At 39.3% G+C, this 27983-nt stretch overlaps 2 protein-coding genes across 2 annotated transcripts; one reads left to right on the top strand and one right to left on the bottom strand.

Annotated features, from left to right (window-relative positions):
- Positions 1 to 50: 50 nt before the first annotated feature.
- On the bottom strand, positions 51 to 6536 carry LOC137802896 (vasodilator-stimulated phosphoprotein-like). The gene is made up of 13 exons (XM_068601082.1): positions 6411 to 6536; positions 5092 to 5263; positions 3960 to 4140; positions 3435 to 3483; positions 2985 to 3327; positions 2653 to 2765; positions 2510 to 2558; positions 2335 to 2377; positions 2021 to 2063; positions 1761 to 1847; positions 1458 to 1524; positions 1032 to 1089; positions 51 to 906 (listed from the first exon to the last, which is right to left on the bottom strand). The coding sequence occupies exons 1-13, from the start codon at positions 6413 to 6415 to the stop codon at positions 860 to 862; spliced, it is 1257 nt and encodes a 418-aa protein (XP_068457183.1). The 5' UTR covers positions 6416 to 6536; the 3' UTR covers positions 51 to 859.
- Positions 6537 to 10237: 3701 nt separating this feature from the next.
- zgc:171929 (uncharacterized protein LOC100124596 homolog) lies at positions 10238 to 14627 on the top strand. The gene is made up of 4 exons (XM_068601290.1): positions 10238 to 10337; positions 10525 to 10751; positions 12351 to 12540; positions 14305 to 14627. Exons 1-4 carry the CDS (start codon positions 10238 to 10240, stop codon positions 14625 to 14627), a joined length of 840 nt encoding a protein of 279 aa, XP_068457391.1.
- The last annotated feature ends 13356 nt before the right edge of the window (positions 14628 to 27983 follow it).

The following is a 27983-nucleotide window of genomic DNA, read 5'->3' as shown; positions in this document are numbered from 1 at the left end:
TATGACTTTATTAAAAAGGTTGAAATAGTAATTAGAAAAATGTTACGGAAACGGCAGTCGGGAAAAGGACTGACTTGAGAAAGCAGACCCAAACCTGACTCAGAACCTACGAGACATACAATATAGAGGGAAGCATACAGACTGCGCTATAGAAGATAACTAACTAACCCATCCATTCATCCATTGACTTCTGCTTATCCGGGGTCCACCTCTGAGAGCTGTCAAGAGGATTGTCACATGTACCCACATGCCAGGGAACCAGGTCCACTCATCTTGTTGCCCATTATTGAAATGTCCTTCCAATGTCTCACCATAGATATAGTTTTTTCTCTACCAAGAACCAGTTGTGCATTGGAGTCTGACTGCTTGCCTGTCAAGCTGCAGAATATGTGAATATTTTTACCAGGGCAACATATGACAATTGATTTTTTTTAACTTGTAATTGAGTACTTTTACAAAGCACAAGAATCCTACAGAAGCTGGAGTTGTTGTTCTTCCTGTTGTATGTAATGTACTGGGTAACAGTAAATGGTAGTACTGAAATGCTAGAGGTATGTTTGAGGTAATTTAGAAACAGCGTCTCCATCACATTTGTCCACCAGAGAAAACTAGAAGGGTATTTTTCAAATGCAATATGAAAAAGAAAAGTGTTCATGTAAAAAAAAAAAAAATATTGACCAACATCTCTTCGTCAGATTTGTTTTACTCTTAAAAATCCAAATTGTCTTTAAAAAAATCCAATATCAGTTGGTATATGTAAAAATAGCTACATTTCTATCAGGTGAAATATATTGTCCAAGCATTGCACAATAACACTTTCACATCTATAAATTATTCTCTTCATCAAATCTTCAGTCTTTCAGTCTTCACCTTTTGGTTGCACACTTTTCAGCTCCTGAATCAGTGCTGGAAGAGAAACACTTTAATTCAACTCAGAGTATAACATAAAATAATGTGTTTAATATTAATGGTTTGAATAAGCTTCATAAATAAACCGTATGACAACGGACAACATGCAAGGTAGAGCTCACCTGTGATGATCTCCTCCTTCACTTTTTGAAGTTCTTTTTTCACTTCTTCAAGAATTTCCTTCAAACACATATGCAATACTGTAAGACTGAGGTATTAAACAGTTTGTACTTGCTAAATCCTTGATCATAATTAAAGTCAATCAGTATATCAATATACATATCTATGCAATACCATGGCACATTAGTGGCATCCTAAAGTGCTTTTACTTTCAAATCTCAGAGGACTGGGAAACAGATGCAGAATCTTAAAGGTCTTTTCTAGCACATCTGTTCATTAAAACAAAACATTTCCTGTGCCATAAAAATATTGTGTGTTTTTAAATACTCACAAGTTGATTTTGAAACAAGAAGATGAACAAGTCATAACACAGAGCTTTATGGTTAGTCTCGATGCAGGATCGTGTTATGTTTAAAAGAGCAACCAACCTGTCTGAATCTTTCCATATCAGTAAAATTTACTGCACCATCAGAGTTTGTTTTCCCCACCTTCATCCTAAAATAGAAAGATCTGTTTACCATTGGCAAAACTACTTTTGAAGATCAAGAAAGAGCTGGATAGGAAAAGCATGTTATTTCAGATGGAAAGTATATATATCATATATATATATATATATATATATATATATATATATATATATATATATATATATATATATATATATATATATATATATATATCAAAGGCTCATAGTCAGCATTCAAAGAACTTTGGCAGGTGGGGACTGATACCTGGACGCTGTGGCAGAGTTAGAGAAGCTGGTGGAGGTGGTGCAGCTGAGGTTGGAGTCCTTCTGATTGTTGGTTACAGATTTGAGTCTGTTTTTAAAAACATGCAAATCCTTTTAGGCAACTGCTAAGATGTTTAAATGTGCATTGATGTCTCCAGGAAGACTTCTATTTGGCACTAATTATGAGAGGTGCCTGTGGAATGTGATGAATGTAATGATCAATCATGTGGACAGTGAACGTTTTATTGATCAGCCTCTTACCTTGGCTTGATGGCAGATTTTTCTTTGTTTTTTTCATTGATTTCTGGTGAAATATGACTACATGTGTTATTACAGTTTCTGGCAATAAGATCAAATGAAATGTGATAGATGAGTTAACTTAAGAAGCATATTTTATTCAAAAAAGGATCCAATGTTTTGATTGTTGACAAAGTAAATATTTTCTTGTTGTTTTGCAAACTTGTTTTTTAAAGTAAGGTTTGGTTCTAAAAATCAGAAGATACTCATACAGTGAAAAGCATTCATGTGACTTGACTGTAATACCGTCTTGTCGGGACGAAAGGGACATGACTCACCTCCCGCTCCTGATAATTTTGATATTGAGGAGTCAGAATCCTCCTGTAGTCATGTAAACATAAACCAAAGTTATCATCGACTCTTATCTTAAATCATGCTGCTCCTGCCACAAATATTATGGAATAATAATAAGAGGAAGTTAAAGACATATGAAATCACTGACATGAAACTTACATTGTTAGGTTCTACCAATTTTGAAGCAGGATTATCAGCAGCTTTCCTCCTATATAAAATAGTTGTTTAGAAGACATTCAGAAGTCCTTTGCTTCAGATCATCATACATATCTGTCTTACATGTCTTGTTTGTAACAACTTACCTCCTAGCAAGGATGGCACTCATCTCTCCCATTATACCCTCTCCTCCGCCCCCACTTCCACCCGCACCAGATGAGGGTGTTGGTTTTGGGGGTGAGGCTGCTGCTCCCTCATCCTGGAAACACAAAAGCTCTCCAGTCAAGTTGTTCACAGGAATTAGATTCATAGATCAACATACTCAGTCTGTCAGTCTGTCATCTGTTCGAGTGAACATGTAACCAAATTCATGCATCATTTGTGCTACATCTTTGCGGAACTCAATACAGCAGAGCAAGAATGTATCATGGTAATTGCATTGGTGGAGTACATAAAGGTGAAATCGCATGTACCTTACCTTGACTGTTTTACGCAATTTGGCTCCTAACAGAGCTGCAGTCAGATCGTCTCTACCACCTCCAGTTCCTCCAGCAGGTGGTGGAGGGGGTGCAGGCGGGACCATGCCCCCAGGAGGAGGCGGTGGAGGGGCAGGTGGGCACGACCCTGAGGAAGGTGATGGCATTGAAGGTGGCGGGGGTGCTGGTGGGGCAGGTGGAGCAGCCGGTGGGGCAGGTGGAGCAGCTGGTGGGGCAGGAGGAGCAGCTGGTGGGGCAGGAGGAGCAGCTGGTGGGGCAGCAGCAGCAGCAGTGGTCTGCATCTCCCTCTCCAGACGCTCCTTGTCCTGCCTCTGACGCTCTAGTCTGGAAAGACATCGTCAGATGGTTCTAATGTTAAAAGCTTTTTCATATTTATTTTTGGCTTTCTCCACAACAGAGTTAAATCTGTAATAGTGTCATTCTCAGTGTACCTTCTCTGGTGTTCAAGCTCCTCTGCAGATGGTCCTGTCTGAGCCATGCCTGAGCAAAAACATTGTTCTGATAAGTATGTTGAGCATAGGCCATTGAAAATAAAATAAAAAGCAAAAGATGCATGCAAGCTTGTAGTCCAGAGAAAACAGAAAAAACTAAACGTGAGCCTCAATATAATTTTGATAGCACACATTCATGGTATACATTGTAATAGGTTTTATCAAGTTTATACAATGTATTTATACAAGTACATTTCATGTGAGTTGTTAAGCAAATAGGATTTTAGCTGACACTAATTTGTCCCTGACTGAAAATAATAGAACACTTTTTTAATTGAGCACAGCATTCAGCATATTACTTGATTATGGATGTATTTCGAGTACCAACTAGCACAGACAAATCATTTTAAATGGTGGGACTATCATCAAAGAAATTTAAACAATCACAAAATCAACTAATTTTTTTATTTTAATCAGCACTGGCTGAGCTGGTTCAAAAGTTCCCTGTTGCATTGTTCCATTTACCTGTGCCCGCCGGTGAATTGAGAGCCTCTAGTGCACGCAACATGGAGTTGGAAAAAAGAGCAGCATCCTCTTTACTGCCGAAGTTCAGCCCCCACACCTGTTTGGGATCCCGCCACTGGTGAAAAGTTGGTGTCGCTTGATTATACTTCATCCCTTTGATAATGGGACAGTTGATCACCACCTGGCATGAACAGGAAGCACAACATAGTGACTGTCTTAAGGATTTTAGACTTGGGGAGTCATAGGAGGTGGGAGTTGAAGACCTCCCGGACAGCATCTTCTGCCAGACATTCCCAGTTCCCCCTCACTACATGCTTGGGCTTGCCAGGTCTTTCTAGCCGGCTCCCCCGCCAGCTGATCCAACTCACCACCAGGTGGTGATCAGTTGGCAGCTCTCAGATGATACGATTACAAAGTTAAAAAGATCATTGATCTCCGTCCTTTGGTCTTTTGGTACCAAGTACACTTATGAACCACCTTATGTTCGAACATGTCATATACAATGAAATGCAATTCAGATTAAAGCCAGATGTGAGTTGATTTTAATGTACAATCATTTGTGATGTTTTGATATTTCTCATGCTTAAATTGCATTAGCCTAAGTTGTCAGGGCTGTAATGTGACTAAAATGCACTAGGTGGTAATGATACTGTATTGTTCAAAAGGAACACTGGAAATAATTTTCAATCTAAGCTCCAGTTCATTGAAAACAACATACCAGCCGCCCTGCCAGCCAACAGATCCACAGAGGATGCCGTCTCAACCGCCCACACTCATCTTAGCCTCTGAGGGTCAGAATTTACTAAACTTGAAATCTGTTTAATGAACATTCAAGAACTCCACCTACAGTGCCAAACTTCATTCATTCCTTCAGGCGCCACGCAAGTGGCTGCCTTTTACAGCAGCTCCCACTCTGCATTTCTTCTGCAATTTTCCCACTGCAGGACTAACAGAGGAATATATTGTCTTAAACTATATCGTTGAGTTTGTTGGTTTATTTAATTTATATTTAATATTCATAAAGTTTAGTGGGTGTGACCTTCTACCAGAGAGACTTTACTGTGTGTGTGTGTGTGTGTGTGTGTGTGTGTGTGTGTGTGTGTGTGTGTGTGTGTGTACACTTGTCCTGTACCTGCTGATCGGCCTGCAGTTTGCGGCCGACCACTCTGAAGGTGTCGGTCGCAGGGTTGTGATAGATCTGGACGCGGCTAAATGAAGGACCGTCAGATCCTGCCGGCACCCACTTCTTGTTGCCGTCATCGTACAGCATGACTGTTGCCCTCACTTGACAGATACTGGATTCACTGTGGGACGGAGACATGATGAGATGCAGAGTACTTTCTTTCATGTTTGGCTGGAGGAAGAAGTATTCTGATAATACCACAATGTCAAAATACTGCAAGTTGAAGTGTTGCATTACACGTAAGGAAGTAATAGTAAGGAAGTATCAAAGCACAAGGAAGTATCAAAGGTACACAATATGAAGCAGAGCGACTGCTACAGAAATTATGTATGCAAACTATTTTATGATTACTACTGATACATATTATCAGCCAAAATTTAGCTTAATTTTAATACATAATATATCTTATAATCTGGAACATTACATTTGAAGTCTGCAATGCAAAATGTATGGTCAGAATGTTATGTTTCAATCATTCCAAAAAGTATAGAATACCAGCAAGTATACCAGCAGGTATTTAGGTACTTTAGGGCACCATGTTCGTGTAGGTCCATGTGCTGTGACTTAAAGGTGTAGCAGGTCGTCCTCCAATCGGAAAATTGGCAATTTGATCCTCAGAAGATATAAATTCAACTACTGTAAAATTACTATTTACATTTTTTCTGTATGATTTTATTCTGGGGTTCTGTATACACATTTGCCATTGGATATTGTATATGCACTGAGGCCTTTGTAAGACTTTCATTTATTTATATTTAATCATTGCAAACCCTTATTTCTATACTCTGTACTATATAAATCATTATGACAATCATTTTGACAATTTCAGCCTTCTTGTTTTTGCAAAGTTTGTAGCCTGGGGGAAATACTTAGTTCCTGCAGAAACGATTGTCATGTTTTGACCACTTCCTGTGCTCAACAGAATGCTACCTAATATGGACGGCATTGGCTCACCTGTCAGCGATATAAACCGACTTCTCAAAAGCTATTTTAGAATTTTAAAAGATACTCTCTTCACTGCAAATACAGATAATCCAGCTCTGATGATTCCATTGTGTATATGATGACTGAAAAACAGATCAGTTGATCTGTGCTCCAGACATACAGCAGGAAATGATAGCAGAACTAGACAGCTTGTTTAGAAATATAGAGATGATAGAAAGCAGTATCCTACTGTTGTGCATATTTTCAAGTTTTTATATCAACTCGATTTGGGAGAAAAGCACAATTTTGAGTAGCATTACCACTGTTATTAAAAAATGACTCACCCCATATTCCAGCCGTAGTCAGTAATTTTACAATCTGCTTCTTCTCATCAACTTGAATCCCTTCTCTTACAAGAACAATTGTCTATTAAATCAAACCTGCTGTCATTCTTGCACACCTCCCTTGCTCTCTCTCATGACATTGTTTAACACCAACCACTTGCACTTCTGCCTTTATAGTCTCATTTCCGAGACAGTTTTTTTCTCTCTTCCTGTTCTTGTCTCCTTCACTTGTTCTTTCAAATTCTTATTATCTCACGTCCCTCTTTTGCTATCTTCATGTGGCATAGCTCTGATTTCTGTCTGCTTTCTGCCTTTCCTTTCCTTTATTTAGTTTTGTATTTTCATTTGGGGGGAGGGGGTACATTTTAGTACAAGTGGGTTCCCTACTGAATGTGTGTGTGTGTGTTTGTGTGTGTGTGTGTGTGTGTGTGCGTGCGTGTGTGCGTGTGCGTGTGTGCGTGTGTGTGTGTGTGTATGAAGGACGACAAGATTCACCCATTTGCACTTTAGTCATGAGTCCTGTTCATATAAATATTTAGACTACATCAGATAAAAAGTTGGAGGCATCACATGTGGTGGTTCAGTAAAAGTCTCCATGTCATTGTGCCTCTTGGTTAAAAAAAATACTGTTAGTTACATTATGCAACAACAGCAGTAAAGAGTTTTATTGTACTTTAAACGTATCAAAATGGACTTTTGGCAGCAGTAGTAATAATATAATTGGTAGTAGTAGTAGTAGTAGTAGTAGTAGTAGTAGTAGTAGTAGTAGTAGTAGTAGTAGTAGTAGTAGTAGTAGTAGTAGTAGTAAATGTAAATGTAAATGTACATTTTGCTAGGTCAGGCTTAGTAAAGAGGAGTTGAAGTTGTAACGGAAGCCACAAAGAAGGAACACTGTTGATGTTTTTTTAGGTTTTTTTTTTACGAATAATGAAAAAGTATTGAGCCATTAAGGTTTTTGTCTAATCAAAGGGAAATCTCAGATGCTATTGTGTATGCTATCAACTGTACTGGACTTTGTGTTCATGTTACTCTATAACAAAGTCATCCCTCAGGCTTTGTCCCAGCACAATTAAACAATTAAACAGCAATACAAGAAGAACTGAAGTTTTGCATTGGGAGTCTGTGTGTGAAAATAACTTGACATCTTGTCAGACTAGCTATGTCCCTTTAATAGCCATTACTAGCCACATCTAAGTGTTGTTCATTTCCTCCTACCGCCCCCAATCGCTCTGCTGTTCCTCATTCTTTTAATGTCTCTATACCAGGCGGAACACAATCCTGAGCATACATCACTGACTGATTATAAGGTTAATACATTGTACATATGCAATTGAACATCCATTTACAATTTTTATCAGTTTTTCTCTCAGAAAGCTTCTTATCTTAGTTGAATAGGCAGTTTGTCATAGTTAGCCTTAGGATGATTGAGCCATTGATACTACCGCTATTGAAAAACTGTTTAATCTGAATTAATGAGAAGAGAAGGTTCAATGTAATTAATGGGTTCAGTGCATTTGTTTTTGCATTATGCAAAAAAAAGTAATGTTGAAATCTTGTCTTGGACGATGTGCCTGCTGTATTCACACATTCATTCATGTGTGTGCAGCTCGGAGGGTGGGTGGTGTATGTCATTAAGGTCATTAATCCATCTAGAGGACATTCCCTCTCTCCCACCTCCCACCCTCATGCTCAACTTACATCTAGTTCACACACCAGGACAGTGCTTTCTTTTTTTTCTTTTTTGCCAATTTCCCCTTTTTTTGACAGTTGGACAGTGAAGAGGCAGACTGGAAACATGTAAGAGAGGATATGACATGTTGGGCTACATTATACAGAAAAAGCAAGCATGACTGGGAATTCTCATTCCTCAAAATATTAAGGAAATCTGGATAATTAAAATAACAGCATTTACTCATTCAGATCTGCCAAGCCTGATTTCAGAGAACTAACTAATATGTTTTAATTTTAATGTAAGACTGCACTTATTTTCAGCTGTGAATACAGCCAGTGATGTAATCTCACTATCTAGCCTATCTTAAGTTTAGTTATCATTGTTTTTGTGTTTTATCTCATCTCTTACAGAATAGACAATAAATACTAAAGAATAGCAGACAGTGGTGACTGTCAAAGACATGATCTACTGCGCAGCATTCTCTCAGTAAATACAACACGTTCCTATCCAAAGTGAACATAGCTCACAGTTACAAGTGATAAGATTTGAGTCAGTGGATCAAAAGCTTGAAATTAGACAGGTGACGGCCATTATTTTGTCTCGCACAAAGAAATGGTGAAGCTACCTTTTTACCATTTAATTTCCATGCTGCTGCACACAGGCTGCTGTTTTGCATACAGTTAGAGTGCAGCTCTGGTAGGCAATAACACACAGTACAGTCAACAGTCTCAGCAGGCATTTTAGGAAATGCTAACTCTACATCCCATATCATCACACCGTATTAGGAGAATTAAGATCAAAAGGCACCTTTTATTACTACATCTAAAGAATACACAAATTAATAATGTTAATATTATAAACTGTTAATGGTAATGTGATGTGGGAAGACCCATACAATGCAAAAAAGACTTCCCTAATGAGCTTTAAACAGCACTTTAGGGTAGCAATTGTGTTTAGTTTCGGTATTATTTTCCAATTGAAATATTGTAGCAGCATATTGTTTTCACCTTCACCATCCCAATGATAACTACTGAGCGACAAACTGGAGTGTAGACTATAGCTTGTAGTGTGTTGCTGTGCTTTTTTAATATATATGAACCACTTTGATAACTTTCCTCTTCTTTCCTTCTCAGTGGAACATGGACAGTACTATAAATGGTACAGCTGAAATGTGGGACATACACTGGCTGAATAGAGCCATAAGCCAGGGCAGAAGTGTGTTTATTCTACTGTACAGTTTGTACATGATCCTCCTGATGTTCTTGGAGTGACCTCTACTACTATTTGCATGATGGGGTTTAGTCTCAAGCTGCATTTGAATTTGCCATGCAGAGTCCAGTGAAATAAGATGCATGCAGTTCATTTTGCTCCTAAGCCTGCACTGACTGTGTAGACAATTAGACATGGTCGTCAACCTTATCTGTTCAGCCTACCCCAGCATGCACTGGGTCAGTGGCAAGGAACAACACATCAATGTTGAATGTACCATCATGTATGTGCAATCATGTAAAGAACACAGTCAACTGACAGCAAGCACTTGAATGTGTGTGTGAATAGCCTTTGTGTGGATTTTTAAAGCTTCGTAATCCCACCAAACAATTGCAACAGAAAGAGGCTAAAAAAGAGAAAGGGCTGATTTACCTAGCAGTTAAGGCTGTGGCTCCTTTTTTACTTGCTCCTGTTACTCAAACCGTGCCCTTTGTCTAGGGCCAAGGCTTGGTCCGGGGCTAAAATTTGCATGCCAAGGGCCACTTGAATGCGAAGCTCCCCGGATTCTCACTACCTGAAATGCAAAACTAGTGGGGACCAGTTAAAATGGCGCACGCGCACAATCAACACAGGTGTACAGTCAAAAAATACTGAGCCTCTTACCCCTTACCCCCCCTCCCTTCCCTTTATTTAGAGCTCTAAACCTTCCTACTCTTCCCAGAGAGTGTTATGGAAATGAGCACTGTGATTTTGCTGACATACTGTACCTGCAGGTTGTTGAGTGATGAGGCTTGGATGTACGGATTAAAGGTAATATTAGAGGTGATATTTAGGTTGGTACACAAAACTAAACGTGGTGTCGCTGCAAGGATCAGAGATTGAGTGTGAGATATTAGATCAACAGAAGTTAAAGAAAAAGAGAACTAAGACGGATATAATTCAAAGGATGCCGAGGTCTTTCCTTGTGAAAAAGAAACGTGGGGCATGTGGAGCATGGCAATGGAAAGAGCCAGAACAGCTGGACTGGAAAGAAGATAATACACTTGGTAAGAATTTGAAGTATCCTCAGAGAGCTTATGTTTTCAAATGTCGACGTGAAGAAGTAAGATCCAAGTTAGTTTATTCCTCTTAAGCTGTCTCATTTATTTGTATAGGTATGTATGTTGTATTGTGTGATTAATTTCATCTTGTTAATTCACTTATAAACAATTGTTTCCTTTTATCCTCTTGTAGTTAATGACATTTCTATGGAGCAGACACCTTGCTGTCCTGACACCCGACAGCCTGCAACTGCGTCTCAGTCAGTAGTCACCTTAGGATGTGGGACAGCAGGAATGATAGTGTCAGTACCTTTGGCAGAATCAGGAGTACCAGGGTCGGACATCAGGCCGGACTGGTCGACACTTATGCTCCGACGCTCCATCTACCATTCCACAACACTGGCACTTCACAGAGCAAAGGTTATAGGATTCATTTTCTTGTCAAGTATAATGTCATTCTTATAATATGAGCAAGTTGACTTTGCATATGCATGCTCATTGTACCCACTTTTCTTTGATTGTGTATTAATAAGTGTCATAACTGGCATAAGCTAGTGACTGCTGTAACGGGAGAAGCTGACATAATGGAAAGACAGCTGACTGGAGATAATGGACTGGACTGGAAAATATGGGCTAGTAATTCATGGTGGCAGCGATTTAGTATGTTAGACTGCACCATTTACCACTACAAGTAAGAACAAGAGCATACCCTAAAGGTCAGCAAGAACAGGTTTAAAAGATTACTCGCAGGCAGGACCTGCTATTGATCTTGGAACGTAATTCCCAACAAGCAAAGGGAGCTCTTCAGTTGAAACCATAAAAGATAGAAGAAAAACAACTGGAGATAGAGTTTAAATGAGTGTAATGTCTAGTGACAGGCTTATAACCAAAGTTCACAGAATAACAGCATTCCGAAGGATTTAGGAAGTAGTACTGAACGGCAGAGAGGGAACAGTAGGCAGCTTAGGAAAGAGAGGAACGATGGCAGACAGCCAAAGTATAATGGCCGAGGGCTACAATGAAGGCCATATGGGCAACTGTTTATTCAGGTGCTGAAAGAGACAGTTAAAAATAAGTCAGAGAAGATGGGGGATTTAATCTATGAATATGGACAGTGAAGGCAACTCTGGAGGCAGTGGAGGAGGGCTACAGATAGTGAGACAGATGGCATGAATCTTCTGCAGAATGACCTTAAAAGCTGAATTGCCAATTTTAAAGAAAGCAGAAAGTCTTTAACAATAAAGTGGAAAAGGGAGTAATGGAAGATGTTTTGTTCAGGCAGTATTTGATAAGGACTTGTTGCACTCTGAAAGAAGGAGTTTACTTAATAAAGCTGACATGGAGTAAGCATCACCACATAACTGGAGGAAAATTGTTTACTGTTTTTCTGTTTTCTTCATGTCTTCTTTTTTTGTCTTTTATATTTATCTTTTGCATATGTACAAAGAGCAAAGATAATAACAGAGTCAAATTCCATGTACTTGAAAATTTACATGGCCATTAAAACTGATTCTGTTTCTGAAATATAGTACCTCAAAGTATCAGACATATTCAAAAGACAAGTTCTAGAATACTTTTATTCAGACTTTCATATATATTTCTAAACTACAGAGTTAGATCTACTATTATAGCAGTTGAAAATGGTAGGTCCTACAATGATAGAAAAGCAGCATTAACACCAAGTTAAGGTCGGTGGCATGATGCAGCTCTTAAAAATAGACTTGGCAGTAAAGCCTATGCTAATGCAACATATATATTTGGCTGCCGAGTATATATGCTCACTGTTTGATTGAGTGTAGGATTTAAAGGCGGCTTCAAACAACACAAGAACACAGTTAGCGAATGGTGTTGCCTGCCAGAGGCCACAGCCTGATAGGCAATGCAGGACGTCATGATAGGTCATTTTATATGAATTATACGGCTTCCATAAAATGCTGAGCACATAGTGAGGTTTAATAGCAAAAAATCCTGATGTCTTACCCACATTGTCATATTCAACAAGCACTTTTGTCTTCCCAGCCCCGTCCCCGGGCCTCCCCCGGATCAGGGGACTTTGTGTGCTCAGTGTGCCACAAGATATTTCCTCTGCAGCGCATGCTAACTCGACACCTGAAGTGCCACAGCTTGGTGAAGAGACATCCTTGTCGATTTTGTGGCAAAGGATTCAACGATACCTTTGACCTCAAGAGGCATATGCGAACACACACAGGTAACGTAAATTATAAAGCTGACATAATCTTTTTACATATTGCTCTTGGTCTTGACTTGAACTCAATGAAGTTGTTACTGTAACCCTAGCATTTTTCTAAAATGTTTTTAATTCTTATTATTTACCCACGGCAATTTCTTGTGTAGCACAACACATCCCTTCATTTTGAACACGAACAATTTAAATTATATTTAAGGAAATAACATCTTGTTAGGTTGATTTGGTTGGATTGTTATTAGTTTACATTGATTCAAGGGGAGAGAAAGATTGACTGGATTGCATTTTATAAGCTTTTCTCAACAGAAACTGACTGTGGTTTGTTGTGCAAAACAGAGACAATTAAGTCAGGCAGGACTTCGAAGCTCTTTCTTTCACCTTGCCAACATTGTTTTCAAGGTTCTCTGCGTCTCTATACATTGGCAGCCAAATAATTAGACAGTGACCGCATCTGCATTCTAAATCATTCTGCACAGCTGAAAACTTTAACCAGAATATCATGTTAGGCTCACAGACGTGAGATCTGTGTTTCAGAAACCTTATCTGCACGTCCTTATCTTTACTTTACCTTACTGTTGATAAACATTAGTATTTACGTAACGTGCTGCAAACAGATTGGGTCCAGTCTACATCCAGAACATGGTAAAACCTCACACTCCAGCTCGTTCACTCTGTTCAGCTTCTGCCAATCGGCTTGTAGCTGTGTCATTGCGAGTTAAACACTCAACAAAGTCACGATTGTTTGCTGTCCTGACTCCTCAATGGTGGAATAAGCTACCCATTGACATCTGGACAGCAAAAAAAAAACGTCAGCCAAATGAAATATGATGTAAATATACATGGAGGGGTAGGATTTATAACCTTTACTGCAGCCCGCCACCAGGGGGCAGTTGAGATGTTTTGGATTCACACATGGGGAGCAGCATGGTGTTCGTCTTTATACACAGTCTATGGGTGTTTGTCAATGAAAAGGACGCTTCCTTGGGAGGACGCAATGAGAATATATATATAAAACCAACAGGAATTTTTACAATTAATGGTTTATAAACAATTACAATTTATATGCTATTTCAAACTCAACAGAAACATACGACTCACCCAAACTGTCTTGGTTAGCTCTTTCCACTGTTCCAACAACCACAAACTAAATAAAGCTGTAATTTACAGCTGTCATGCGCTCCATAAACCCACAGGGCTTAATAAAAAAACACAGCAATTCCACCTTTTTCAAACTCAACATGCACGATATAAAACTCTTGGTTAGTCTCGCTGTTCCACTGCCAGCAGTTGCTCACTGTGGGTCACTGTTTTTCCCTGCTGTTGCTAGTGTAGGATCTCAGTGCTATTAATAGCCTGCATTAGCAGTCTTTCCCCGAGCAAACCAACACACTTTTTTATTAGGTCTCGTAGATCAAATATCTGTAAAGATTCAGCAACTAGATTGACAATTGCTTACCTATAATTTGCTCAGAAACAGATTTTGGGAGAGTGCTGAGGTGAAATAACTGAACATTTACTTGCATATTTCCCATTTCCAATTTTGTGGACAGGAAATAGTGTGATTTGGGATGTTTTGGGATACGCATTCTTCAAAATCCTCTGAATTAAGGACTTAGTCCTCATTTGAAGGATTCTCGACTTTGGAATAGTTCTATTGTCAGGATTCGATGATGTAGCATCTTTGGTATTCGATGAAGAAACATCCCTGTGATCCACACAAACATCCACAGGAAAAATGTGAATGTGTTTTGTCTCCCTCTCCTGCAGGTATTCGTCCCTACAAGTGTGAGCTATGTGACAAAGCTTTCACACAGCGCTGCTCTCTGGAATCCCATATGAGGAAGATTCACAGCGTTCAACAACAGTATGCCTACCGCCAAAGACGCTCTAAGATCTTTGTGTGTGAGGATTGTGGTTACACCTCAAGCCGCCCTGATGAGTACTTCCTTCATGTGAGACAGTGCCACCCCGGCAGTCCTGCCCTCCGAAGGTACTACCGCCGCCAGGCCCATGAGAACAGCACCTTCGCTCCAGCAGGCAGAAAACTCAACCCCTATTTGTTGTACTCAAGCCCTGCATACTACATGTAGGGCTTTTTCCAATTTTGCACTAAATCTAAGACATTTATAATGACAGAGTAAACAGACCATTTGTTGTTTTTAATGAATTGTTGTATTCAACTGTGTTCCACTTTTAACTTTTTCTTTTGTGTTCATTCGTCAGTTTCTGTTGTCAGTGATAGCTTTTAATGCACATTACTACTGATTACCCACTGCTTTTCTCACTTGTAGTGTTTTTGTATTTTCTTTTCCTGCACTAAGTTTATTGTTACAATAAAAAGTAATCATCAATATTTTTTCATTTGTTTTTTATTGTGTTATTGATATTTTTGTTCAAATGACCGACCAAAAATCAAGAAAATAGTCCGGGCACTATCTATCCATTGCTGTTGTAGTCCTCTGATAAACGGTATTAGACAGCACCCACAAACAGTGAGGAGGGATACTGCGAAAAGGCCGTAATAAAAAGTGATAAGGCGTGATTGTTTATTGCCCATTAAAACAGTACTAATTCACAACTTGCATCAATTTCATTTCTAGCCTTTATGCTCATCTGGTTCCACCCCTGGAAACTTTGATGGCATCAATTCTAGACAAACGGACTGAAGCTTGCTGATGGTGAGGTCAGCTGTCTCATGGTTCTGTTGTGACCCACTTCCCAGGCGGCTTGCATTTCAATGCATAGAAAGGCATCACCAGCTGTATGAATGCGCATGTCCCACCATTGTTTTGGAAGTTTCAATATAAGCCTCTTACCTCAGCTCTGGGTGTAGTCTGGAGTGCAAACCAAGATTTCTCATACCCATCAGTCGTCTGTGTATTACTAAACGTCACATTTGCTGCATAGGATGAAAAATAAGGTGAATACTGTTTAAGCAGTCGGCAACAAATAGTGTAAGGTATTACAATTACTGTTGCTAGGCGGTTGAGGAGAAGAAAACAACAACTGTATAGCACATCTGAAGCCTGTACGATCATTATATGGCAATACTCGGAACGGAATTGTTCTGAGCAATAGGACTTAAATCCCTGTGTATCCATGACTCTGGCCACAAGATATAAATACACCACAGCTGCCACACAGCACCACCTTAACCATGTAATCTCTTTCATAGCTGCATTCATGGCATCAAACTAATTCTCCAGCTTCCAGTTTTTTTAAACCTCGTCGATAATCGTTCATCAAAATGAAGCACAAGTGTATATTTTTTGTGTATTTTGTGTATATACTCACATTCGTTGAGACACTGGCCGAGGAGGTGGAGTAGCTGCCATCTTTGACTCTAGCCTATTAATAAATCCTAGACCTAGATTAAAGTAAAACTCATTTGAAGGCCTAGATCTTAGTCTTTTACATCCAACCTGGAAATCAATACAGACAATTCAGTTTGTTGTAGTTTCCAGGGCCCCAGGTCCGTATTCAGAATTTCTATCAAGTTTGTTCCTTAAGACTGTGAATGTTATTATTGTAGGTGATTTCAATATTCATGTGGATGTTGGCAATGATAGCCTGAGTGCTGCCTTTATCTCATTGGTGGGTTTGATTGGCTTGTGTCAGAGAGTAGAGAAACCCACTCACTGCTTTAACCACGTTCTGTATTTGATGCATTACCATGTCTCAATAAAACAGAGGACTCCTGTGCTAACTTTAGTCCGTCCTCGATTGATCATCTTGTCGATGGCGCTACTGGCTCACTGAGAGTGACACTGGACTCGATAGAGGCACAGGGACTAGGAGGTGCAGTGAATAAATTCAATGTCCCATACTGCTGTTTTATTATATTTATATAGTTAGCTTTCAGCATGAGAAAGAAGGTGTGGCTTTCATCTATAGGTTGGAACAACTGAGTGTACAGAGAAATATCCACAGATTTGAATATCTCTGTGATCACAAAAGAGTTGTGAAAATCACAAACGGGATAATTGGGAGGCCTGCCTGAGATGGAGCAAAAATATTTAAAGACTTTCAGCCTTAAAACATTTATATATGTATGTATGCATTTACAGATTTGTCAATACATTTACAAATCTCATTACACATGAGAATCTAGTCTGATTATGTGCACATGCAGGTTCTGAATACACATTTGTAGATTCCTGTACACATTCATAAATCTTAGTATCCATTTAAAGATTATTTTATTTGACATATTTCTAAATCTTATTATGGACACAAATTGAGATACAGATACTGAATTATCTACATTTATCTGCAAATAGTTATGCTACAATAATGGCCCATTAGACATATATTTACTCTAAAAGCTTGCAGATTCCCTATTTGGTAACCTTATCTTGCTGAATGATGAATAGAGGAATAAATTGGAGGAAGGCCTCTGGCAATAATCCTTATGTAAAATAAATAATGGATGTGTGTAGCCAGGACAACTCACCTGCTAATCTAAATGTAGGAGGCCTTGTGTTGCTGCAAGCTCACATGTTACATCAAGGCTTTGTTTGTAAATCAAGGTGACACTAAGCTTGTCAGCTTGAAAAGCAGGTTTGCACGTCAGTCTGAATATGCAATGTTGTGTGCGTCACTGAATGGGACACTGTGGGAAAATGAATGGAGGGGAGGAGAAAAATAAGGAGGAGGAGGGGTGGGGTGTGACTAAATAAAGGAAGATGCACCTGTGACTGGCAAGAAAAAAGAAAGCGACTGACAGCATAGACTCGTCAACCTACAAAAGAAGACTTTTGGAATATCATCTTGGTTTTAATTCAGGGTTTTTAAATAAAGATGAGCTGTATTCCTGTCTCACAGGTAAGCTACACAACTAAAATACTCTCTCAAGAGACATTTTACACAATGGTGTGAGATATTCTGTGAAAAATGAAGTGTTTTGTATCATATTCTTAGAGTATGGTGGTAAAAACGACATAAACATTAGGCTTGTGTCTCATGCCTTAAATAATATTCACTGCCATAGGATTACACACCAACACACTGAGATAACAAGTTATTTATATACTGTATGTTAGATGTGTATTGTAATAGAGCTGAAAAGGTATTGTTAAGTATTGCAATTGATTGATGAGTCCCTTTTTTATTTCAATGCTCCATATTGACATTATCAACTTATTATGTACTTTCTTTCATTTGCATTTATGGCTACCTGTAAGTCTTAAAAAATGACAGATAAGGCATCGACTGAACAAACAGTTTTCTAGGGAAGTCAAACTCTTAGTTTCTTGTTCATAAGTATCATCGTATTACTTATACTTATACTTAGGGCATTCTTTCTTTTTCCATCTCCCTCACTCCTCCCCCACCCTTGGAGTTGAGTGGTCACTTGTTGTTTAGGCCTGTTATGTCATTAAGTGCTTACATGCAGATTAGCACAGCAGGAGAAATAATTTCCCTGCCCCCATTCCCCTCATCCCTACACGTGTTGTCAAAACCGCTCACACATATGGAAACAGTCTTTCTTTCTCTGATACTTATGGACTCAAGCTGAATTGTAAATGATTTGAGGTAATATCTGACTTTCACATCTGTACAGCTAACAGTACACAGGCGGGTGATGCCTTAACTTGGGATAGGTGTAAGCTATGCATTTAGACCTTGTTGGGACAGTAAAGACTCATCTGAGCTGTGGGGGGATTAATGCAGATTTTACTGTCTTCCTTTGTATTTTGAATTGTCAATCCAGTTCAGCACAGTAGATACAGTTTTGATATCACAAGCTTGCAGAGCGTTGTCACAGCAACGTTAGATATAGTTACCCGTAACCCAAACTCAGGTTTGTCTGACTGTCTGACTGTAATATTTCGTGGTTATTGATTGCTAAAACCTTTAAATCATTTCACTGTTGACTTGGAGCAAAGAAGGCATCTTTAAATTCTGTACTGTTGAAAGTCAGTGAGCCAGTCAGTGTATTGATATGTTATATATTTAGACCACAGACAAAATGTACTCAAATGTATCCAACATGTGTTCTGTGTGTGTTTTTGCAGTGTAAGCACCATTCTTAGTCCAACAGAATCTCAGATGGAGGAGAGTCCAGTTGAGAGAAGAGGGAGCAAAGCTTACCAGGTACAACATAAATCCTTATTCAAGTGTCTTTTATTTCACTTTAGCACAGTGACCCGCCTTCTTTTTTTCCTGTTCAAATAACATCACTTCTCTTCAAAGAAATTGTGTTTGCGTGACCCGATATAATAGCATTGTCTCAACTTTTTAACTTGTGTACATTTCTTTGAAGTTTATATTGTTTTTTTTTATCTAATGATATTTCGACTGGGCATAACTGTCAAGATACGTTTTGTTTTGGAGGGCCAATACAAACCATAACACATCTCCTCCCTGGACCAGATTTTTCCTGAAGCCAATGAGGACGAAGAGGCAGATTCCAGCTCCTACCCTGACGACTTTCTTTACAAGAGGGAGCGTCTCCCCTCTATAGTTGTGGAGCCCACAGAGCACACAGAGTGCTGTCGATACCTCATGGGCAATAATGGAGAGGAGGAGGACAGCAGTGCTGATCACACAGACGGATCTGTGGATGGAGAGCAGCAGGAAGACACAGGGATGGAAGAACGGTAAGAAGCAGAATGTCATAATCAGTCCAATCAGTCAGGGTTAAAATGATGACTGTTTGAGGACTGTTGTTGAGAACTCTTGGTTGATGCTGGCAATATTTTGTGTTGCAGTGAATGAAAATGACAATATGGACATGTTGACCAATTACCACAATATCTAATTGTCTTTCCACTATCAGGGGACTTTAGTGCTAAATATTTGCATGTAATTAAAATGAAAGTAGAATTCCAAAAGGTTTACAGATTTATTGAACCCTTCTGTAGCCAATGTACTACCTGACTGTGATATATTTTCATTTCCATTGTTGAAGGTTGGTTGCGAGGAAGTCTTCTATTGAACCGTCTCAGAATCAACGTGCCCTGTCCCGGCTAACCCCACCTGCCTCCCCAACTCCCCCTGAGGCTGCACCACCCTGCCCGAGGAGCTGAACCATTACAACCAGTACGGACTGATAGCACTGCAGTTCACCTGATTTGCGTGTAACTTTTCAAATGTGTAACCTCTGCATGTCTGACTTTCACAATGAAAGAGACACTTTGGGAAGGTTAAAATGACGACACATGTAAAATATCTTTGGAATTTCTACGGTCCATTTCAAATAATGAATACCAAGCTGATCCCGGTACCTCTATTTTTGGATTTATACTTTTAGTTTAAAATGATCCATAGTAAACTTCTGCAGTTGCTGGTTCTGTGTTACTGTGGACTGAAAGTAACCAGAGAATGTAACTACAACCTCCAGGACTTTCCTTTTCTTGTGGAAATCTCGCCCCACACAGCAAATAGGCATCTGATTAATGATAGCAGGGCCAGTTTACTAAATATTAGCATGGAAGCCCGGCTCAGGCCCAGCAGTTAGTTGAAGTGGCGTATGTGGGTGTTTTATAAGGAAGGACTTTAGATAGATTGTCCCAATTGGTTAAGTTAAGTGGTAAGAATTAATCATCAATGTATGTTCGATATTGTTGCTTTACATTGCAAAATAAAAAAATGGTGTCACAGTGTCATATCCTCTTTAATGGAACTTAAGCGATGTTGGGACACTACAGTTCTAAAATTAAGCAACCCGCATCATTGAAATGATTTACTGCAACAGTTATAATGACCTGATTCTCTGATATATGTGTGCAGTCCATTTAAAACATTCACATTCTTGTCAATATACTGTCCAGAAACAGTTACAATGATTAGCTGATATCCATTAACCATCCATAAATTTATAGGTCCAGTTCTCAAATTCCAACAATACATTTTAGTTTTTGACAAATGCATTTTTCAGCTTATGCCAGTTTATGTCCACGGTGTGAGGGGTCTGCAGTGATCTTTCAAGCCCGCTTCCTGAATCTGGAGGTGTACAAGTTCAGTAGTGTTGGGGGGTTCCTCCTGAAGTTCACTGTCATCTCTACAGTCTTAAGCTTATTCAGCTCCAGGTTGTTCTCACCACACTAACGGACCAACTATTCAAACTCCCGTCTGTATGCAGACTCGTCACCGTTCCTTATGAGGCTGATGGTCATCGTGTCATCTGCCAACTTCAGGGGTTTAACAGACGGGTCCTCTGAGGTGCAATCGTCTTATTACTGGTTTGATGGCCAGGTGAGGCCTCTTCCCTCGTTATTTCATGGCAAACTAAGCAGATAGAAAAGTCTGGAGAGGATTCAACATGTTAAGAGAGAACTCTCAGCATGAGGACCAAAGAGGTGTCAATGGAAGTGAAGGAGGCCCTTGAAAGGCAGACAGACGCCACAAACCTATCAGTCTTGACCAGAACACATCTGAATGAGCCGGATCAGTTTGAGATCAAGGTTCTTTGGAAAATGAAACCAAGATGAACTTGTTCCAGAACGATGGGAAGAGAAAAGTGTAGAGAAGGAAAGGAACGGCCCCTGATCTGAAGCAAACCACCTCCTCTGGTGAACATGGTGGAGGCCGTGCTATGCTCCAATCATTTGAAAGTATCATTATATTATGTTAGTTTGTCCAATTATTTCTGAACCTCTGAACACATGGGGGACTTTGTAAAAATGTATGTAATTCCTAAACAGTAAATGTCATATTTTTGTTATATATAAATAAAGCTGAAATTCTATACTTCAACCACATATTGACTGTCTTATTTAAAATCCACTACAGCTATGTAACTAGGCAACCTATTTCAAATGTCCAAATATTTATGACCCTGACTGTAGGTCACGGTCAGGTTAGAGTGTGGGACCTCCAGGTTGGCGGTACTCAATGGCCTGGCCACCTGTCTTATTTCGCTCAGTCAAGAGATGGATCTATGGATGGTAGTTCTGTGGTTTCTGGCCCAGAGTGCATTACATAACTTTTGGCCTTTTTTTTTTTACCACGAACCTGCCAGATGGTGTACATTTTTAAAATGGAGATGAACAGTGCATACATCTGTCTTTAAATCCAGGCGACCGGCTACGTGAGCAGCTTCTGTGCATTAGGGAACCTGTTGTTATATATTTTGGTATCCATATAAATAGGATAGAGCAGCCACACTGCATGTTTGCTCTGCTGGAACTTAGACAGTATATTAAGATCATACCAGCAACATAACTACACTTTCCATGTCTTTATCTAAAGAACACAAAACAGAGATGAAACAGTTGATGAAACAGAAGTTCAGCGAGGCAATTGTTATGCACTGCTCATGCAGACAGTGTAGCGGGCAGAGCTGCAATGCAGCAAACAACAAAGCCTGTTAAATGGCTAACGCACATACTCACAGCCCATGTTATTGTTAACCTCACTTAACTTTACATAGCATTGACTATTGTAAAACATTTTTAAAACTTCTGAGAAAGATGAAAGACAATTACAGCACAAACTGCATATTTTAACAATTTGTCAATGTTTCGTTATCTCATAAATACATGTTCTTTTATATCCGCTTCTGCTGTTATTATTATTGCTGTCATATGTTTCATTGATTTAATGTGTTATTCATTCTACACATTACATACATTACATGTCTTACCGTCCTGGGAGAGGATTCTTCTTTTCTTTCTTTTTACTCTGTTAAAGAGTTTTCTGTGGGACTTTTCGATGTGATCGTCCAAGAAAAAGACAATGTTGCATGCAGTACAGATTGTAAAGCCCTCTGAGGCAAATTTGATTTGTGATTTTTGACTATACAAAGAAACTGAATTGGAATTTATATATATATATATATATATATATATATATATATATATATATATATATATATATATATATATATATATATATATATATATATATACATATTTGGTGGTCTGTTTAGCTGTGAATGCTTCTAACCTTTCTTATTCAAAACTCCTAAACCCTTCAACCAACTGGTATGATAAATTTAGTTGTAGTTGTTAATTGAATTATTAATCAGAGTTCCAAATTGATAGTTCAGTATACTAATGAGCCTAAAAGGATTAATATACTGATAAGACTAAATGTATTCATTGGCTTTAATTTTCCCTTTAAAAAGTTTGGTGTCCTTAGGTAAATAGTATGTAAGTTGAATTATCTTACTCAATATAGACACTGATAACCAAAGTTATTATTTTTATTTAAGTTGCACCAACATCAGGTACAGTCCTCTGAAAAGTCAGTGAGTCTAAACCATTCAAGGTAGATTGATGGAAAACCAGAATGCATCATTGCCCACATTGTTGTAAAAATGTACAATGTCAGCGTTGAAAATGTTGCCCAGTTCCCCTATGTTAGAAATTACCTCTACTCAGGGGTAGACATTGACAGTGAGGTGCACGACCACATCAACTGTACCAATGGGGCTTTTGCCAAGCTTTATAGAGTTTTGGAAAGTTCTAGACAGAGGCAAAGGCAGAAGCCACTGAATCTCTTCTGAATTTTGTGGAAGAGTCCCAGGGGGTCAGCCACATGACTTGCGGACATCATACCAGCAAGCACATCACTGACAATGCCGCAACAGCTCTTTGGGGCACAATGTGTGACAACAGAGAGTTTAGTTTATACAGCCAGGTTTGATACAACTTTGCTCTCACGGTAACTTAATTCACATCCTCACTGGGCTGAATTAATGAAGCAGATAGCTTTTCTGCTAGTTTATGCTGAGACCCAGTGTTTGCAGGTGCTGTACAACTTCCCCTGAGTGAAGTGCAGTTTTCTCCTGGAAGGGACCATCAGGATTATGTTGTCTAAGTTTAATAAAAGCCTGATCCCTTTCCTGCATCATGATTCCAAGCATCATACACTTGGAGAAAGTGTGCAGAGCAGTAGAATAGCCGAATGGTAGCCAGTATTACTGGTATTGTATGGTCTGAAAGTAGAAACAATGGACATTTATGTACTTGGGAATGACAGGAATGTAAAAATATACATCTCTTAAGTCAATGAAAGTGGATCAATTGTCGGGACACAAATATTCAAACACATGTCTGACACATGTACTCGCATAGTTTACCAGTGTTCTTTCTTTCCCAAAAACCCATGTGAAAAAAGACAGGTATCTGGCCTTGGCATCGTAAACGCACGACAGCGTCAGCGTTCAACTCAGACAATTCAAACCCCCAGACAGACACAAGTCGTTCTGGAAAATCCCCACTAACTCAGCCCGGGAGGTGGTTCTTTCAGTAATGCACATTTCAAAAGACGATTGTTACTTGCAAAAAATATGAGAAATTGAATGGGCTATACTTGCTGCTGTTTATGTGAGCCTCTGAGCCATTGTGTTTTAGTTGCTTAGGTGGGATGAGCTGCCCCCATATCCTTCCATTGCCATTGATGCCATTGTTTGAGGGGCAATGAACAGGCTTGGGCCAGCCGCTAGCTCTTACCATCATGGCGCTGAGCTGCTTAGACGCAAACGCCGGAGGAGGATATCTCAATACTTTGGTGCTGGAGGACGAGACACTGGAGCCGAAACATCTTGAATTGTTGAGTGCAGCTTTGCTCCAGAAAGTGTGTTTTCTCATCCTCTCTGCTTCATTGGCTGCTGTGGCAGAAACCACAAGACATGTTCAGCTTTTCTTCTTCACTTGTTGCCTGCTTTTTGACAAAGACAGATTTTAAGCATTACTGTGGCCACACGGTTGTTATGTCACTATTCTGGATGAAAAGGCGGCCGCGCAGAGCACAAGGGCGCAAAAATACCTTACTGAACGCACATGCCAGCAGGGATGAACCGAATAGCCACAGCTCTCAGAAACGAAGCATATACATTGTACATTGTATTTGTAGTAATTTCACTCTGCTGACTACAGACTCTTTATGCAGGTGCTTGGCACCCTCTTTTGGACTTTTAGCCTAACTGCAACACTAATCTTGAAATTTCCTGTCACCTATTATATGTGCGGTATTGTGTATGGGGGGTACGAGGAGAAAAAAAACTACAAATGCTACCAGCACTAAATCATAAAACTGGACTTGGCTCACATTTGCATTACATGATAAGAAGCACAAGAGTCCATAAATAATAAGAAAATGTATTTCAAATATATTTCAAGGCTTTTTTGTTAAGACATTTTATTAAGAACTGAGTGTAGCGTTTAAACACAGTCAGAAGTTAAAATGTTTCTTGACTACATGAACTGCAAGATGATACCTCCTCATTCAGACATTACAGACACTACTACACTTATCACAGAGACAATCAGTGTGGTATGGGAATGAAGAATTGTTATTTGTTTTCCACCTCAAAGACAGGTTACTGTCTGACATCTATATCAGCTACGTACATCCAGAAATACAACTGTAGATACTGGAATCAACTTCCATTCCGAAATATGCCTTTATTTTATAAATACTGAGCAGGTTTTATAATACAGTATACTTGAACGTCTCTGGTCTTTCTCCGAATTATCAGAGTCAAAAAAGCTTAGGGGATGGAGGCACCTGGGGACAAGCTAATCAAGGATGCTTGACATTTCCTAGTGATTGGAGAAACTATGCAGACACTGAGCCAAAGTCTCTTTTCTGGAACTCTGCCTAATCTGATTGTCTTATCCTGGGTCTTCCTAAGAAGTGTTCTTGAAATGAATCCTAGACTAAATATCAGAGTCAACTGCTGTGGTCTGTGCAAGGCAACTGGAAGATTGGGGCTCCAACACGTAAAGGAGAGAAAATGTAGGATTCAGCTGTTGCCATAGTTGTTATTTCACAAGCTCTTGGAAAACACAATGTTAGAGAAAATAATTTCAGAACGTCTTTTAAATAAACTCAGATTCTCAGGGATTGTAAAGTAGCTAAAAATAAGTTGAAGAAATGCAAGACTTGGTAATGATGTATAGCGTTCTGTCTGGTAATGTTTGATATTTAATACTTAGTAAAGACATGGCATCAGTAAAGTTATGCTTGGCACCAACAGACCATTTGTGTTGATAAGACACAGGGAGAAAGAAAAGAAAAAAATAGAGAAATGTCTACTGAGACAAAACAAAGTTGCATTCAGGAATTTGAAATGTGGATGAACTGTGTAGGAGTAAAAAAAAGAACAAAGACAATAGAGGAGAAAAAATAGGTCAATCACTCTCTATCCCCAAAGGTGCGAAAAAAATAAAAGCCCCTCTGTCTCCTTTCTCTCACCACCACCCTCTCTGTCTGCCTAATCGAAGCCAGATGTATGAGCACGAGGCCTTCATTCAGCCTCCTCCTTCTTTACCCTTCCCTCCCTCTCTCGCCGTCTGTTTCTTTTTCCTCCTCATGCTCAGTGCCTCTCTGTTCTCCCTTTTGTCTCCTCCTCCTCCTCCTTCACTCTTGCCTCTCTCCCCCTTGCTCTCTGGCAAAGCAGGAAATACTAAGGGTCTCAGGCCCTGAAGGGAGCATGTTTCTTCTAACCACTAACAGATGGAGGGATGAAGAGGGAAGAGATGGATATGAGAGTGAGAGGATGGCGGCTTGGAAAATGTTGTTGATACTAAGATTGGTTGCAAGATGATACAAAGCTTCAAATGTTGCATTTGTGAGAGGTTTTGTTAATTCAAATTGGAGCAGAGCTTATATGAGCCAATTGTGCCTCTTATTTCCAGTCCTCTTTTCCTCTGCGTTCTTGTTATCTCTCTTTTCTACTTGAATAAATGTAGGCAGCTGAAAACAGCCAAGGTCATCCTCTCTAGTGCACACAATCACACACACACACACACACACACACACCACACACACACACACACACACACACACACACACACACACACACACACACACACACACACACTGACAGACAAACACTATAGGATCTCTATACTTTCCCAGACAGAAAAAGGTTTATACCTTCAACCTGGCTCGTAGACCCCATCCTGACGAGGCTGCTTAAAGAGTTTTACCTTTAATTATTACCTTTCTACTAGATATTATCAACATGTCTTTATTAACAGGTCATGTACCACAGTCTTTCAAAGTAGCTGTACTTAAACCTCTTTTAAAGAAGCTTATCCATAGATGTTGGCAAACTACAGACCTATATCTAACCTTCCCTTCCACTCTGAGATCCTTGATAAAGTAGTTGCAAATCAGTTGTGTGACTTTCTACATGATAATAATTTATTTGTCAGGAATTAGAGAACTCCATTGCATAGAGACAGCACTCGTGACAATTGCTAATGGCCTTCTAGTTGCACCAGATAAATGACTCATCTCTGTACTTGTCCTGTTAGACCCTAGTGCTACGTTTGACAACATTGAGCATGATATCCTATTACAGAGACTAATTCAATCGATTGCCATTAAAGGTACCGCACGAAGCTAGTTCGAGTCCTGTTTATCAGATCAATCTCGATGACCGCCAACATTAGTCATGGAGTTCCACAAGGTTCTGTGCTTGCACCAATTTTAGTCAACTTATGGTAAATGTACCTGTATAGCGCTTTTCAAAGCACTTTCACAGTACTTGCCATCATTAACCCATTCAGATCAGTTCATACACTGATGAGGGGCTAAAGTTGCGGCCCATCACGAGTAGCTAAAATTTATACACATTCATACACCGTAGGCACAGTTACAGGATCAATTTGGGTTTAAGGACACATCGATATAGGTGAGCAATCCTCTGATTGAAGGACGACCCTGCTCACCACTGAGCCATAGTTGCCCCTTATGTATGCTTCCTTTAGGCAATATTATCAGAAAACAGCCTATAAACTTTTATTGTTATGCAGATGATACTCAAATATATCAATCGATCAAGCCAGACAAAACCAACCAGGTTGATAAACTTCAAGTGACATGCTTGAAGTTTAGCGACCTGGTTGGTTTTGTGACATAAAAAATTGGATGATCTGCAACTTCCTGATGTCAAACCCAAGACAAAACTGATTGTTTTCTACTAGGCCCAGAACACCTCAGAAATGTAACTATCTAATGATATAGTTTCTCTTGATGTCATTGCTCTGGCATCTAGCACCACCGTAAAGAATCTCGGAGTTATCTTTTCCATTACTTAACACTTCCATCACTAAAACTAGGGTGACTGTGGCTCAGTGGTTAGCATGCCCATCTTTTCAATCAGAGGATTGGTGGTTTAAGCCCCTCTCTGCTAGTCCCTGTTGTTGTGTCCTTGAGTAAGCCACTTGACCCTGAATTGCTCCCCGTTGCTGTGTCTACAGTGTATGGAGCAAAAATGTAATTTGCTTTTGTAAAAAAGCATCTACTATGTATATATATATATATATATATATATATATATATATATATATATATATATATATATATATATATATATATATATATATATATATGTTTTTTTTTCTGCCAAGGGGGTACTAATTGACGCTGTTTGGTCAGTTGAAGAAAAACATACACGATTGTTTTGGTATTTTCTAAAACAAACACTTTTATTTCATATAATACAGTTTGTCAAACAAATTTCATACAAAAGGAAGCTAATA

Source organism: Clinocottus analis, unplaced genomic scaffold (genome assembly GCF_023055335.1).
Source record: "Clinocottus analis isolate CAN_PGR_092001 unplaced genomic scaffold, fCliAna1.0.p SCAF_5, whole genome shotgun sequence".
Classification (NCBI taxonomy): domain Eukaryota; kingdom Metazoa; phylum Chordata; class Actinopteri; order Perciformes; family Cottidae; genus Clinocottus; species Clinocottus analis.
The sequence above is the reverse complement of the archived record's forward strand: the minus strand, read 5'-3'. Positions and strand labels throughout refer to the sequence as shown.

Excerpts from the sequence above, each read along its gene's own strand:
- LOC137802896 (XM_068601082.1), bottom strand. Across the intron at positions 2,766-2,984 it reads AATTGCGTAAAACAGTCAAG|GATGAGGGAGCAGCAGCCTC; the intron begins GTAAGGTACATG and ends TTGTGTTTCCAG. Across the intron at positions 1,848-2,020 it reads AAATCTGCCATCAAGCCAAG|ACTCAAATCTGTAACCAACA; the intron begins GTAAGAGGCTGA and ends TTTTAAAAACAG.
- zgc:171929 (XM_068601290.1), top strand. The coding sequence starts at position 10,238 with ATGCCGAGGTCTTTCCTTGTGAAAAAGAAACGTGGGGCATGTGGAGCA. Across the intron at positions 10,752-12,350 it reads TGGCACTTCACAGAGCAAAG|CCCCGTCCCCGGGCCTCCCC; the intron begins GTTATAGGATTC and ends TTGTCTTCCCAG. Across the intron at positions 12,541-14,304 it reads GCATATGCGAACACACACAG|GTATTCGTCCCTACAAGTGT; the intron begins GTAACGTAAATT and ends CCTCTCCTGCAG.